The sequence below is a fragment of the Carettochelys insculpta genome, chromosome 16, assembly GCF_033958435.1.
Source record: "Carettochelys insculpta isolate YL-2023 chromosome 16, ASM3395843v1, whole genome shotgun sequence".
In the NCBI taxonomy this organism is placed as follows: Eukaryota; Metazoa; Chordata; order Testudines; family Carettochelyidae; genus Carettochelys; species Carettochelys insculpta.
In genome coordinates this window covers 15,668,441-15,683,807 of record NC_134152.1, presented here as the reverse complement: position 1 = coordinate 15,683,807, position 15,367 = coordinate 15,668,441, and the positions used below count along the sequence as shown (strand labels likewise).

At 41.2% G+C, this 15,367-nt stretch overlaps 1 protein-coding gene across 1 annotated transcript in view; it reads left to right on the top strand.

The window, feature by feature from the left end:
* The window catches only part of ZC3H7A (zinc finger CCCH-type containing 7A), a 44,281-nt gene extending 32,437 nt beyond the window's left edge, over positions 1–11,844 (top strand). Inside the window, exons 15-23 of the mRNA XM_075010770.1 lie at positions 44–141; positions 2,786–2,967; positions 5,825–5,901; positions 6,545–6,678; positions 7,039–7,144; positions 8,213–8,321; positions 9,164–9,297; positions 9,852–10,015; positions 10,925–11,844. Coding sequence (XP_074866871.1) covers positions 44–141; positions 2,786–2,967; positions 5,825–5,901; positions 6,545–6,678; positions 7,039–7,144; positions 8,213–8,321; positions 9,164–9,297; positions 9,852–10,015; positions 10,925–11,114 — 1,194 coding nt within the window. The 3' untranslated portion in view covers positions 11,115–11,844. The remainder of the gene's footprint in view (positions 1–43; positions 142–2,785; positions 2,968–5,824; positions 5,902–6,544; positions 6,679–7,038; positions 7,145–8,212; positions 8,322–9,163; positions 9,298–9,851; positions 10,016–10,924) is intronic.
* The last annotated feature ends 3,523 nt before the right edge of the window (positions 11,845–15,367 follow it).

Genomic DNA, 15,367 nt, shown 5'->3' with positions numbered 1-15,367 from the left:
AACATATAGTCAACTCTTTCTATAATCTGTTTTTGTATTTCAGAAATGCTTTGATCACAAACCTAGAATAATAAGCAAAAGGAACAAGGATAATTCTTCTTTTTGTTCTCACCCTGCCATGCATGAATTTGAAGATAACAAGTATGTCTGAAATATACTCAATATAATTTTCAAATTTGAAAAGTACAGGACAACCTCATAGTTACGAAGGCTGTATGTAAGTCTGAAATGTTCATAACTGAACAAAACGTTTTTCAAATGTTTACAGCTGAATGTTGACTAAATACAGCTATGAATCTTTACTATGCTGAAGAAAAATCATGCTTTTAACCATCATAATTTCAATGAAATGAGCACAGAAATAGTTTCTTTACCTTCTCAAATTTTTCTTTTAAAAGATAGCATATATTTTTGGTAGCTTATGTTATAACTGTACTTTGCTGTATTTACTGCTACTTCCCAATTGTATACTTCTGGTTTCAAATTATGTGTGGCTGACTGGTCAGTTAGTAACTAAGGTGTTCGTAACTCTGAGGTTCTACTGTAGCAGAGATTTTAAAGTATTTTGAATTGTAATTTTCAATCCAAAACTACAGATTAGTTTTTTCTTCTTAGTTGCTAGCTTTCTCCTCTTAGTTACTAGCTAGTTCATTTTGCTTCTGTGGTACAGGTTGTATCTCTGTGGTTCTGCATTCTTGGGATTTGACTGGTCCTGAACTAGGGAATCTTCTGGATCAGGGGAGATGAGTGATGTGGGACTCCATTCTGGCAGAAGAAGAGGGGCTGGCATTGACTGAGTGGGGACTGGGATGGGGGGAGGAGATGTTGCCTGTGGGGAGTAAGGGGATTGGGGAGGGAATGCAGAGCCCGGGGAATGAAGCCCCACAGGATCACACTGAGTCCTGTGGTAGTTATGCTGTTCATTTTTTACTACAAGCCAGCAATTAATTTATTTGTGGCAGTGAGACATTTATTTGCCTTGGGAAATAATGGGTATTTCCCCTCCCCCCGCCCCTCTGCTCTTCTGATTTGCCCATCTTGATTACAGTTTTTCTGATTTGTCAGTCTTGATAAATATTTTTGGTTCTCTGTGCCTTAAATATTGTCTCTCTTCTGGTATGGCTGTGGTCTGAAGAAGTGGGTTTGTCCCACAGAAGCTCGTTACCTAGTAAATTATTTTAAGTGTTTTAAAGTGCTACTGGACTGCTTTTTTTGTTTTGGCTGCATATAGTGAGATTTATTTTCTGCAAGTTATCAAAGATCGGGTTAAAAGGCAGCTGTTGTGGTCTAGATGCACCAACACAGGAAAAGGTTTCTGATATTGACTCTTTAAAATTTAGCAGACTAAGTGCCTGGTTGTTGAAACTAAACTGAAAATGGAAACAAGGTGCCAATTTTTAAATAAAGGTAAATAAGCTTATTGGAAGCAGGGACTGTCTTATTTGGGGACGTTTGTGCTTATAGTACTTATGACTTGGTACAGCACCACCATCACTTATACCTGACTGTACCCACTTCATTATGTCCACACACCCTCTCCAGACACAATACCACCAGCATCTACACACAGATACTGGCCATAGGCACAGCTTCATCTCTCTCCCCTCCCCCCCCCACACACACTGCTTGCACACAGCACTACCAGCACCTACACACACCCCCTTTGCCCTACACTGCGTCGCCTGCCACATTTCTAGCTGCACCCATTGCTGTCAGCACACACGCCACCTTCTGCCCTCCCCACAGCTGGTGGCACAGGCCCTGCTGTGGCGGGGTGGTTCTGCCACACACACCGCTCCCTTTTACCCCTCCCCCCACACTAGCAAGCCCAGGAGGACCCAGATGCAGCTTCCCCCATCCCCCAGCTAGCATAAGCAGTGTAGTGATGTTTTGTGGTTTATGTAGTTTCCCTTTTTCTACAAAATAACTGCCATGAATATATGAGGAGGTGCAATTTCATATTCTTGCCTCAGGTGCAAAATTTACTAGTCCAGCACTTGTGCTGGGGGCAATGGCAGCAAGTGAACCTTCTGTCCCCTCCCCCCAGGCTTGCAACTGCTCAGAGATAAACAGGGTCCTGCAGCCACTTTTCTGAGAGGTGGGTAGGGCAGGCAGGGAGGGAGGCTGTCTGGAGCTTCCTGCTGTGTTCAAGGGCTGGATCCATGCTCTAGGCCATACTTTGCTGAGCCGTGGTCTACGTGGACTAGACAGTGTGCAGCATTGTGCTGTCTGTAGACAAGCCTAATGTAATTTCTGCTTGGTACAGGGGTTACTGGAGTAAAGTTCAGTGATCTGTATTTTATGCAGGAAGTTGGACTAGATGACCATTGTGGTGTCTTCTGGCATTAAAAATCTCTTGTTGCCAAAGGTTTTGCATGGCTGTACATAATCTTCTCATCAACTTCTACAGAGGAGCATGGGACTCTATGTAATTCCCTGGCAATTTCCGTAACAGTAGAATCCAGGACCACCAAGGCCTCTGACCACTGCATGTTTGTGATGTTAAAGCTCAGATTTACTAGTGTATTGTGCATGCTGATGTACAATCTCACATTTTTTCCCAAAGTTTTAAGAATCCCTTAAGCAGAAAGACCTCATACTTACAAAGAGAACTTGCTTTTTAAATACTATACAAAATAGTGATATAGGATTACTCTGCCTAGCAGTATATTAAAAAATATTTTAAGAGCTGTCAGAACTAGAATGGTCGTATGTTTTGCATACACACAAAGGACGACAGTAACTTTACAGAAAGCATTAAATACTGATATCTTTTCACAAACAGGTGTCTCGTCCACATTTTGAGAGAGACTACAGTAAAGTATTCCAAGATCCGTTCTTTTCAGGCTCAGTGTCAGCTTGACCTGTGCAGACACGAGGTGCGTTATGGTTGTTTGAGAGAAGATGAGTGCTTTTATGCACACAGTCTTGTAGAGCTCAAAGTCTGGATAATGCAGAAAGAGACAGGTATGTTTGAATTTAAATATTGCTTCCCCATCCCTAGTGCAGAAAGATAAGAAATGCAGTTGACTTAACCTACTTGTCATTGTCTCTTACTTACAGTCTCCTGTAGTTTTCTGTATTTCCAGTAAACAATTGGTCATTTTTTACTAGCTAAACATATACTAGCTAAATGTGTAAAATTAGGCCACTTGAGCTTTATCTCAAAACAAATAGTTTCTTAATCATTCAAGGGTAGAACTGGAAGTGAACTTGTCTGGAAAGGCTAGTCTCCTGCACTCATGGCAGGACTAACACTTACTAGGTGTTTAAAGTTAAGGTCTCAGAAATGTACTTGTGTTTTCAGTTTTATTGCTAGATTGTTTTCACTAGAAATCAAGATAATTATTACATTGAAAGCAAAGGAGAATGGTTTTTGTAGAGTGTGAAGAATATTGATCAGGCTTATGTTTTTGTTACAGGTTACTGACCCAGTTTTGGATTTTTTAGTCATTCAGTGTTTTTGCTCATACCTTAAATCTCCTTTTTTCACAGAAGCATCCCAGTTTGGAATGGGCTGCTTCTCTTTGCTGCATTGTGGTAGTCAACATTTTTGGTATGGTTTTGGTGCTCTCTCACACCAAATTGCTGTGGACTTCAGCTACTCTCTTTACTTTGCAGTGTGATGGAACACCGCTTTAAATGTTAATTGCCACCAATGATGGTGAATCCAGTCATTCCCAGAAAAATGGCAGTTTTGGCAATGTGGAGGTGATTTGGTGTCCCATAGTTGGGTCACTTTTTTTTTTTTGCCCAGATTGTCACTCTGAATGTGCTCCTTCCTTGGAGAAAGAGAGCATCGGGCCAGCTGTATTTTGTGTGAAAGTCTATCTGCCAACTTAAGCTCCAGGTCAAGAAAAGTTTCAGAGGAAGATCAAGTGGAGTTATACAGAGTTTTCCCAGTTCTGTGTGTCTAACCCATTTCTCTCTTCTTGGCCTTTGAGGATTCCTTTTTGTGGAAGGAAATGCATCTGTTCTCCCTTCCTTTCCTGCCACCTAAAATGTCTAGGGTCAAGGGTAGCTGCTATTTCCTTTTAACTCAATACAGTAAACCCTCCATTTAACAGACTAATGGAGGGGAAGGGGTGTTCATTAATCCCGAAAGTCTGTTAAATCTGAGGGTTTGCTAGCCATCCACTCCCACTAGGCTCCCCCAGCCCCAGTCCCCTTCTCCCCCCCACCACCCAAAAAAAAAAAGTTGGGAACTCACCAGACTGCGATTGATGGAATCTGCCTTGTGGCTGGAGCTGCCAGACAGCGGCTGGAGGTGCCCTGTCTCCAAAGCTGCCATATGCTCCTCCCACCGGGGCAGGTACGCGAGTACTGTCTGCCTGTGTATGCGCTCCACCCCTGGTGAGAGAAGCACATGGTGGCTCCAGCAGCGGTGGCAGCTCCTCTAGGCAGCAGTGGTAAGTCTCTTAACTTTTTGGGGAAGGGCTGAAGGGAGTTAGGATTTTATGGATCCCAAGGGACTTGAGGAAGAGTGGGATTGTCCCCAAAGTCCACTAAATTTGGGTCTGTAAAATGGAGGGTTTACTGTAAATCTTAAGAGTGAGGCCATCCTACAAATATGAGTGTACTTGTGTGCGCGCTTCTCTCCTATGCATATGCACCAATAGGAAAGACTCACCACCTCTTCTAAAAGGCCAATTGATCCCTCAGACTCTGAGGGTTGGAGGACCCTGAAAAAAGAGAATGCTCACCTGAATCAGAATTCCCTTTCTGTCCCTGCTCCAGTTGCAGGCACAAACCATATTTTTCAGGGGCTATGTCTAGATTACAGGGGTTTGTCGACAGAAGTTTGTGTTGGAAGATATCTTCCGACCAAAACGTCTGTCAACAGAGAGCAGCCAGACTGCCTGGTTGCTCTCTTCACAAAACGGCTAACCAGAAGCACAGCAGACAAGGCTGTCTGGTCTCCTGGAAGCACAGTCTGTTGACAGAGGCCCCCCAGAATGTCCAGAATGGCTTTCTGTCAACAGATCTGTCAGTAGAGGTGCTGTCTAGCTCCCCACAAGGCATAAGGCTGTTGTCAAAGTGCTGCATTCTGTTTATTTGTGACAGAACATCTTGAGAATCTGGACACTCCCTGGGTTTTGTCTCTGTAGTGTAGACATAGCCAAGGATTTAAAGTCTGATACAGTTGATGTCTTTAGTCTTCAGCCTCTTCATAGAAAAAGAAACCTTGATGAGGCCTTAATTAACTGGAAAGATGTGCACTAAAAGTCAGTATCTGAGGACATAGTTATTGAAGAGTCTGAGAGAGCAGAGGCTGTAAGAATGGTTATCTCCTAAGGGCAACATGACAGTCTTTTACATCTTGCTTTTATGATATTGCCAGTCTTGGTGGGGTCTCTCTCATGAGTAACACTGTTATGTATGAGAAGAGGGTGGTAGTTTTGTTTTTTTTTGGAAGAGTCTTGTCAACATAAGTTGGAGTCTTCTAAAAAAACTAGCTGATTTCCAAGAGGATTTCAGCTAGCTTGCATATGGTCGTTTGGTCCAAGGCCTTCGGTATCTGACTTCAGGATTTGAAAACAGGCTGCTTAGAAGATCCAGTTACACAGGAAAACTAACATGATACTTTGGTTCATCCATGAATGTATTGCGTAGTGTGGACAGTATAGGATTTCGGGATATCCTTCACTTGTTTTAAGTGCTTGTTTTTTGTAAATGTAGTACACCACTGTCTCTTTGACAGCCTCAGCTTTTTTGGGCGGAGTAAGGAGATTCAGTAGCCCTTAAACATGTATATGACTAGAATCATAGAATAGAACTTCCAGATATTCATAATTGGTTGAAAGCTTTGTTTTCTCCTGTGCAGGTATGTCACATGATGCTATTGCTCAAGAATCAAAGAAATATTGGCAGAATATGGAACTAAATGCACATGGAGCACAGGTATTTCCACTGACATCTTTCCCAGGATGCAAACTTACATGAAACTAGCATGACTGATGATCTACTGGTTTGGTGTCAGTGATTTAAACAAGATTTAACTGTCAGTTTATCCAAAAATGATCATCCTGATTATACTTCCCAAATTATTTCCTCTTCACTCCCACCCCCATGTTTCTTAAATATAAGTTTTCTGGATACTTCAAATAATCTGTTTTTTCCTAGTGCCACATTTCTCATTACACATGTGCAATTACTTTTTCCCCACTTTGCATATTTTGTCGTAAACTGAACTTAAATCTTCAAAAGTGTATTATTTCAAATTCTGCTTTCTTCATCTGAAGGCCAAGCATAAATCCTTTTCTAGTAGTTCTGATTTTTATTTTATTGACACCGCACAGTGTATGTGTATTGCCACAACTTCTGGATGCATTTTATATTATCTAAACCAAATTAACTAGTGTGCTGCCATTAAGATAAACTTATAATTTAAGATTACAAATCTATGTCTTTTAGTATATTTGGAAGTTGTCTAGTATGTAACACATTTAGAAACATTATTTAACCCTTTCTTATATTGGAAGTAGTTAATGATTTCTGTATGAATTTCTCTGTAGGTGCAAATAATCATTTTAATTTTTTTAAGATTCTTTGCAACCAAATGAAGTATGGACCTCTAAATTTGAAAATGAAGTTTGTGTGCTCCCAGTGCTGGAGAAATGGTCAAGTTAGCGAGCCAGACAAACACAAAAAATATTGTAGTGCAAAAGCAAGACACCTGTGAGTAACAAGGATTACTTCAAATGCATAATGTCTCTCAGCATACCATTTTGTAAAATGTTCTGGTTGATCTGTATAGACAATAAGGCTATTGAAAGGGAGGCAAAAAAGCAAGCACAGTTGAAGTAGGAGGCTGATGCTTGTTGTTAATTAGGAATAAGAAATGAATGGCCTATCAGTTGGCGATCTTTACTATTTTTCCTTTATCTTACCACCATGATGTGTGTTTGAGACTTGAAATAAATAGCATTAAAATAGGTGGTTTTGGGGTGCTTTAGGTCCAATCATTGACTTGACATTTACATACTATATTATTTGTCAGCTATATTCTATGTATTTAAATTTTTCCATATTCCTTAGGTGGACCAAAGATCGCCGTGTGGTGCTGGTGATGTCTAATGAGCGTAAAAAGTGGATGACTATTCGCCCTCTTCCTACGAAGAAGCAAGTTCCTTTGCAGTTTGATGTATGTTTGTTTAAAAATATCTTTTTAATTAACACTTCAGTCACTGGAAAAATATTAGTAATGGGCCTAATGTGGCATGCCCATTGTATTCAGTGAGAATCCCTGGAGCAGGTTCAGAGCCAAGTGTTACAAAGGATAGCTTTTTTTGAATTGATGAAGCTCCTCCAAGTCAGTGAAACTTCAGTAATAAAAGCATAGAAGGTATTAATATAAGGTATTAATCACATTTGAAACTTTGATAATATTTATATGGTTCTCAAAAAACACTATTCAAAAGAACACTATATTTTGAGGATCAAATGCACTGCAAACCATATTGAAAGAGATCTGGAATTTGATGTCATCTTGTGTAGTTATCAAGATAACTTTGCAAACTCTGCTTCTTGGGTTCTGACAACTCATTTACTTACACGCTCTATTTTTAAAGAGCATTATGCGATTTATTACAATGATGAGAGGCGTATTGTTCAGAACGTAAATAACTTTACCTTGCGTTTTTGGAGTACTGTCAAATAATTTGAGTTACTGCAAACATAAAATATTGTAATCGTGATCTGATTAAGTTATAAGTTATTGAATTCAATATATATTTTCTGCTAGCCTGGATAACTCTGAGAATATCACATAGACCACAGGTGGAGAACCAATGCTATAACAGCTTATTTGGAAGACCATTTGAATTATAATAACATGGTTTTTTTAGTAGCAGTATGTGCTGGTACTGAGTCGTGACACATCTGCATTATTGTTCCCCAACATCCACCAGCCAGGGATCCTGCAGCTGGGGCTCGTTGCTGCAGCCAGCTCCCAGTTGTGGGGCTGCCAGAGCCCCCATCAGCTGCTTGGAGGCAGAGCCCCAGCTGCAGGAATTCTGGCTCTGAGTAGGAAGTAGTGGGGAGGAGCTGGCTGAATACCAGCTTCTTTTTGTGTAAAAGAAAAAAAAATCTGTATAGTAGTAATAGCAGCTTGTCTGCTTATCAGAATGTTATAGTGTCTGAGGCAAAGCTATAAAGACTTCTCATCACCCATGATAACGTAAGGCTAAAGGACTTCGTAATTCCTCTTTAGTTGTGCAATCACATTGCTTCCGGCAAGAAATGTCAATATGTTGGAAACTGCTCATTTGCTCACAGTCCTGAGGAGAGAGAGATGTGGACCTATATGAAAGAGAATAGTAGTAAGTAAAAAGTGTATAAACAGTATTTAAATGCATGCTGTAAATCTTGTATTTCTTCTTTTTCGTCTCTCATGCTCAGTATCTCTTAATCAGTTTTCCTCTAGCCTTCCCTAGGCAGTCTGGTGGGTATATTTTTCTTTGAGAAAACCCAACCCACCTCTCATAATACAAAATTAGTATTTAATAGAGATGTAAAATCCCATTTAGTTGGTTAACCAGTAAGTTGAACTGATTAAGGCTCCCCTCAGCTGAATCCTCCCTCCTCTTCCGGTAGACAGGGACAGGTAGTCCTGTGTTCACATTTAAACAAGAGCATGCACTATTCATTCTTGAATTTTACGTTTGTTGTCTATGGAGGTTACTAGGGAGAAATAACGTGATTACAAAGAACAAAGATAGTATCACTTCAGTTGTCAATCTACTGGTTTGCAAACGTGGAGGTAGGATAAATATGAGAGCTTATTTGCAATGCATGTGACTAGCTCTAGTAATAGAATTAATGATAATCACAGATCAGTACAGTGGGGCCCAGTTGCAGTTGGGACCTTTGGAGGATAGCCGATATAAATATTTGTTACTGCTATTAGATAAATCTTAATTTTTCCCCCCTTAGAAGAAGAACTTGGAAGAAATTCGTGTCCGGCTCAAACAGAATTCCACATAGCTGTCATTATTTAGCTACTGTGTCTTTCTCCTCCTCTCAGATATAATGGCCTGCTGTTTGACCTTCCTTTCCTACTTATACTAGAAGGGTCTGCTTTTTTTAAATTGCCTGCAAACTCAGCTACATTTCGTACACAGACTCTTACCTTTATTGCTGATTTAGCTTATTTTCTCATTAGTTCATGACATGGAGCAGTTGTATGAAATGTGGCTAAAGAGTCAAAAACCAGAAAAAGGAGAAGATACAGCTACTCAACCAAACAAAGAAAATGGGAAACAAATTCATATGCCAACTGACTATGCTGAAGTTACCGTAAGTAATGCAGGTTTAGTTATGATCCTGAACACTAATTTTTTCTCCTAATAACAAATATTGTATTTCCTTGTCAAACACCACTCACTGGGATCCTTGTATGCACTGTTCTTGTGGCCATGTCAGTCCCAGGATATCAGAAATAAGGAGGCTGCATTTGTATCTTTTATTGGACCAACTTCTGTTCAGAGAGACTAGCTTTTGAGCTTGTGCAGAGCTCTTCCTCCTCCTGAAGCTCAAAAGCTAGTCTCCCTCAACAACAGAAGTTAATCCAGTGAAAGATATATTACCACAACCATCTTGTTTATCTTAAATCCTTGTAGTTATCTAAAGTGCAAGTCACACTGTAGACTCTGCAGATAATTAGTGCTGCTCTTCAAAGTCTGTAGAGCCGGGGGACGAGGATATGGAAACCTCATGATTCTGCAGAAACACTTTAAAATTATTAGTATATATTAGTTCAATATCTACAGTAATGATTTTAAACTATCTTAAGAAGCAGTTCTGTGCATGAAGTATTCGTTATTTTAATTTTTGAAATGTGTGTAAACCAGGTGGACTTCCACTGTTGGATGTGTGGGAAGAACTGTAATAGTGAGAAACAATGGCAAGGTCACATCTCTTCAGAAAAGCATAAAGAGAAGGTATTCCATACTGAGGATGATCAAAACTGTTGGCAGCATCGATTTCCAACTGGATATTTTAACATTTGTGATAGGTATGTAGCTTTTAAATCCTAAGACATCAAAGTTGCTTGCTCACAAGTGTGGTATGGCAAATGTAGGCAGATTAATTTTTTGCAGTCACCTGAAATGGCAGCCTTGATATTTTCAATAATTCCCCCTCTTAGTGTACATTGTTGAAATATTATGCAAAGCAACCAGTTAAACAATATTTTAACATGAATACAAAATGTCCAGTCACTCGGGATATTTTAATGTGGTAAGAAGGTTTGTCTTTCAGGCGCTACGTGGAAAAGTTCAAGTCTGGGATTTAAAATTGGAGGTCCACAGTGCGGGTGTTTTTGGTGGCATGTAAAACTTCATTTTATTGATATAGAAAACTGAATGACAGTCACAGACACGGATTGTGATTTTTGGAACTGAATTTAATGGTTCAATTAGCATCTTAAAATAATTGGGGGTGGGGGACAGGTTTGGACAAAGCAGAGAAATAAGGAATGGAAATCCAGAGCTTTGGTTCCTGTTCCCCCAACGACTTTCTGTATCTGGCTCTAAAAGACTAATTTGCTCACCTTGATAATTTTTTTTCTGATTTGTCAACCTTGATTACTATTTTTAGTTCTCTATGCCTTAAATATTGAGTCTGTTCTGGTATGGCTATGGTCTGAAGAAGTGGGTCTGTCCCACAAAAGCTCACCTAATAAATTATTTTGTTAGTCTTTGAAGTGCTACTTTACTGCTTTTTTGTTTAAATATTAAAGAGAGTGAACTGGATTGATACATCTTCATTTTAGAGAAAATAAGCTCACTGCTAAAGAACTTGCACTTCTTTTGTAAAGATCTAATTATATCGAAAATATGGCTAGTAAAATACTTAAGCTTTTCAAAATCAGTACGTCATGATATTTTGGGAAAATTATAATGTGCCCATTTATTTTTAACAGATATATGTCTGGTACTTGCACTGAAGGAAACAACTGTAAATTTGCACATGGAAATGCTGAGCTCCATGAATGGGAAGAACGAAGAGATGTTCTAAGAATGAAGCTCAGCAAAGCAAGAAAAGACCACTTGATTGCTCCAAATGATAATGACTTTGGAAAATATAGTTTTTTGTTTAAAGATTTAAACTAATACTAAAATGATGCATTCATCTTGCCTTATGGAAATGTAAACCAGAAAATTTGGCAGAATCAAAAGCACGTGACAGAAAAGCAGCAGATTTTCTGCTTTTATTGGCATATAGTTCCTCCTGAACAGCAAAATGTAGTGGCTGTAGGGGGATTCAGAAGAGACCTGTCTGTGCTTTTATGAAACAGAATGGTGAAGTAAAAAAAAAAAAAAAATTAAGAATTACATGCTTATTCGCCTTCTGTTGGACAGAATGTTAAGACAGAGGAGGGAGAGGTGATGTCTAGGAAGCCCCACTAGTGTTGGTCCTTCAGATGAAAACTTCATGGCAAAAATTACAGAACACACTGGGTGTTTTGGGCTAAGAAGAAAATTATGGATGAAAATTCTTTAAATGTTTTAATGGAGAGGATTTATTCAAAACAAAAAGTTTGCTATATATCTCTATGTAGGTTGCTAAAGAGGATTTTCTTACTAAAAAGGATTTTAAGCAAAATAACCATTTAACAGCAATATATGTTAAATGGGGTATTTTTTCTCTTTGTATATTTCAATATAATTCACTGAAAAGGATCTTGAGAGAATGTATTGGGATTTTTGTTTCTTTTTGAAAATCAAGTAGTTGAAATTGTTTTTCGTCTTTGTTTAAATGATGATTTTGAAAGATTACACTTGTGTGTCAGTATTGTGTATTGTATGAACCAATGTTACCCATAATAAAGATAAATTTACATAAAGCTAGTTTCTGCTTGTGGCATGTGTCCTATATTTTGCACAAAACAGTTACTTGTCCTCCCCCAACCCCCCGTTCCCTCAGCCTTCCATCTGCTGCAGACCTGGGAGTATCATTGGGCAGCTATGACTTCAGCCCTCCCCGAGCGCCCCACTCTTAGTGTTGCCCCCGACTCCTGCATGCCATGAAATCACACTGAGCTCAAAAGGAATTTTATTTTGGCGGAGCAAGAGAGGTTTAAGTGGTCGGGAAAAAAAGCCTTCTCAAGGGTGCTTGAATAGCCTTTTGCAGGGGTCCTTGGGGCTGGAGTGGCAGGCTACACTTGCCCTCCCTAGGTTCGGGGACCGTGATGACAGTGGGTGGGCAACCTCTTTTCAGGGGATTCTCAGTAGCAGGTATTGGCTCCTTCAGTGCTGTGTTGAGAGTTCTCCTGCAGCAGGGAGTGCAGGACCTCTGTTTGCTCAGTCACTGCCTTTGCGGTGGTCTCAGTCAGTGTGGGAATTCACATTTTTTTTTTTAAACATGCTTCCTGCCCCTTTACATTTGCCTGCAGCAGCTGGTGCATACGCCATTCGCCACCCCCCCACGCGGTTTGCAGGCTCTGTGAGGTCTCTTCCCCTCCCATGTCCCTTTCCACGCAGCATTTCTTTGGATTATTTTTTCCTCTTACTTCTATTGTACATTGAACCGTCCCCAGGCAGCCATCCATGTGGCTGTAATTGAACCCTTCCCCACCAGCCCTCTGCACAGCTTGATCACTGGGGAGGATTGCTGCAGGAACAGCCAAAAATTTTTTTCCCTGCACCAGGACACCCAGTCAGGGCACCTGGTGACCTCCCCTGCTTTTGCAGCCTTCACCTTCCCCTGAAAAGTGGACAACTGCTTATAGCTTACCATGTCCACAAAGAAATGTGCTGGATAAGTGATGGCAAATGATGTATTGTGAAATGCACACTTACTATCCCATCCTTAATATGCCTTCAAAAAGTTAGCTTTCCCTGATGGTAGACATGGAGAGCATTCATTCCATTTCAATGCATATTATGTGAATTGTATCTTAATTTTGACCTTTGCTTTCCATAGCCACCCAGTGTCAGGGAGAGTAAAATGAGAAAAGTGCAAACAGGATGTTATCCTGCAACACATGGAGAGGAATGAAGCTGAGCACACCAAGCTGACAAAAGACATTGCTCAGTGGCTTCATAGTACAGCTTAGTGGTGTCAGAGTCAAGCTGTGTTGCAGCAGAGGATGCTTGACTTCCAGCAGCAGCAACTGGCAAAGCAGACTGATGCTCCACTGCAATTTACATTGGCCAAACTGGACAGTCTCTACGTAAAAGAATAAATGGATATAAATCAGACACGGTAATATACAGAAGCCTGTGGGACAACACATCAATCTCCCTGGACACTCAGTAGCAGATTTGAGGGTAGCAGTCCTGAAACAAATAAATTTCAAAAATCAAATGCAGAGAGAAATTTCTGAGCTGCAATTTATTTGCAAATTTGACTCCATTAACCAAGGATTAAACAGACTGGGAGTGGCTCGCACCTTATAAAAGGCCCTTCTCTGCCCTAGGTATTAACATCTCCATGTTAGACTGAGAATGGGCCATATTTCCCCCCCCTCATCTGACCTGTTTTTCCTCTCTTCATACATACTACTGATAAAGGGCCTTTTCCACCCTGACTGAATAGACCTTGTCAGCCCTGCCATCCTGTCACTGGGACCCTGCCCTTCAAATACACTTCTGAAACCACCCCCCCACTCATGCATCTGATGAAGTGGGTCTTTGCCCACAAAGGCTTCTGCTCCAAAACATGTTATCCTATAAGGTGCCAAAGGACATCTTTATTACTGACGTTCATTTTTGCTTTTCCTTATTGCACTCCCAAAAATCCACTTCCTTTTTGTGGCTGATATGGAGCTACAGCGATAGCTTTTCAAAATTATCTCAAAGATTATTGGGATTCAGACCAGTTCAGTTTTACATAATGGAAAATCAGCATGTTTGCACATTAATTACAAGCCCAGATATTAATCTGCCCTTGTGGTCCATGAAATATTAAAAAAAACCCAATGGTTTCATGTAACACCTTTTTAAAGGGGAGCCTAAGCTCTTGCACTGTAGCTGTCTTTATTGTGTCCATACAGAAGTTATAATGTGGTATTCAGGTTACAGATATTTGGCTTGACCTAACATTTGTTGCAACACTCAGTTTCCTTTTGCTTTTCTTCATTTGTTTTAATAAACTATCAGAGATGTAGCCAAGTTAGTCTGTATCTTCAAAAACAAGTCATCCTGTGGCAACTTATGGACTAACATATTTTGGAGCACAACCTTTTGTGGGCAAAGACCTGCTTTGTCAGACACATGAGTTGAGGGGGTTTCAGTCAAGAGGAGTGTCAGAGCCCACAAGGTCTGTTCAGTGAGGGTGGATGGATGTGGTCCATTTTCAACAGTTAATGTGGAGTTGGTGAACATCAAGAGTTGAGAAACTGCTTTTGTAATGGGCCAACCAACTCCCCTTCACTGTTCAATCCTTGGTTGACGGAATCAAATTTGCAAATGAATTGCAGCTCTCAAATTTCTCTCTGCAAATATAAGTATCAGTGAGGTAGCCGTGTTAATCTATATCTTCAAAAACAACAGTAAGTCTTGTGGTACCTTTATAGGCTAACAAATATTTTGGAGCATAAGCTTTCGTGGGCAAAGACCCATTTCGTCAGATGCATCTGACAAAGCAGGTCTGTGCCAACGAAAGCTTATGCTCCAAAATATCTGCTAGTCTCCAGGACTTCTTAAAAGTAAAATAAATCTTCTCTGCTGGTCCTGCTCTTAGGAGAATAGAGACAGGACTATTATATTTGCCAATCAGCTACTTTAGCTGCCCCCCACAAAAACAAGCGGTTATTTATTTTATCGTAAGTTATCACGGCCAAAGAAAATCCCAGGAACGGAGGTTACAAACAGCCACTTTCCTCTGAATCCTCCGTCTCCCATGAAAAGCAGCAGGAGCTGGGCGCAAAGGGGTAAACGCTTCACCCCGCGGGGTTCGTGGCGGTTCCCCTGGCGTCAGCGGAGGGCTTGAAGACTTCGCCAGCCCGTGTTGCTCTACACCGACAGGTCCCCGCGGACTAAAGCGCGGCCGTGGAACGGCTCCGGCACCGGCGCGCGCTGACGAGTCCGAGGCCGCCTGCCTCGGCGGGCGCCCGCTGGGGACAGCAGCTTCTCAAGCGCAGGGGCGAAACGGGGGGAAGTTTTTTCACGCCACGGGACCCCGCTGTCGTGCACAAGCGCTCGCGTGTTGACCACCGTTAGCGAGAACGAGGCGTCCGTCTATGGCCTACTGCGGCGGGCGCTGCACAGGCCCCTCACCCCCGTCCCCTTCCCTCTCCATTCCAGGGCCCCAGAAGGCCGCTGCCACCCCCGCGGGCCCGCCCCCCGCGCTCTCTCGGGGCTGCCGGCGCAGTCTCGCGAGGAGACGTGGCGGCGCTGGGTTCGTCAGTGCGCGGCAGCCG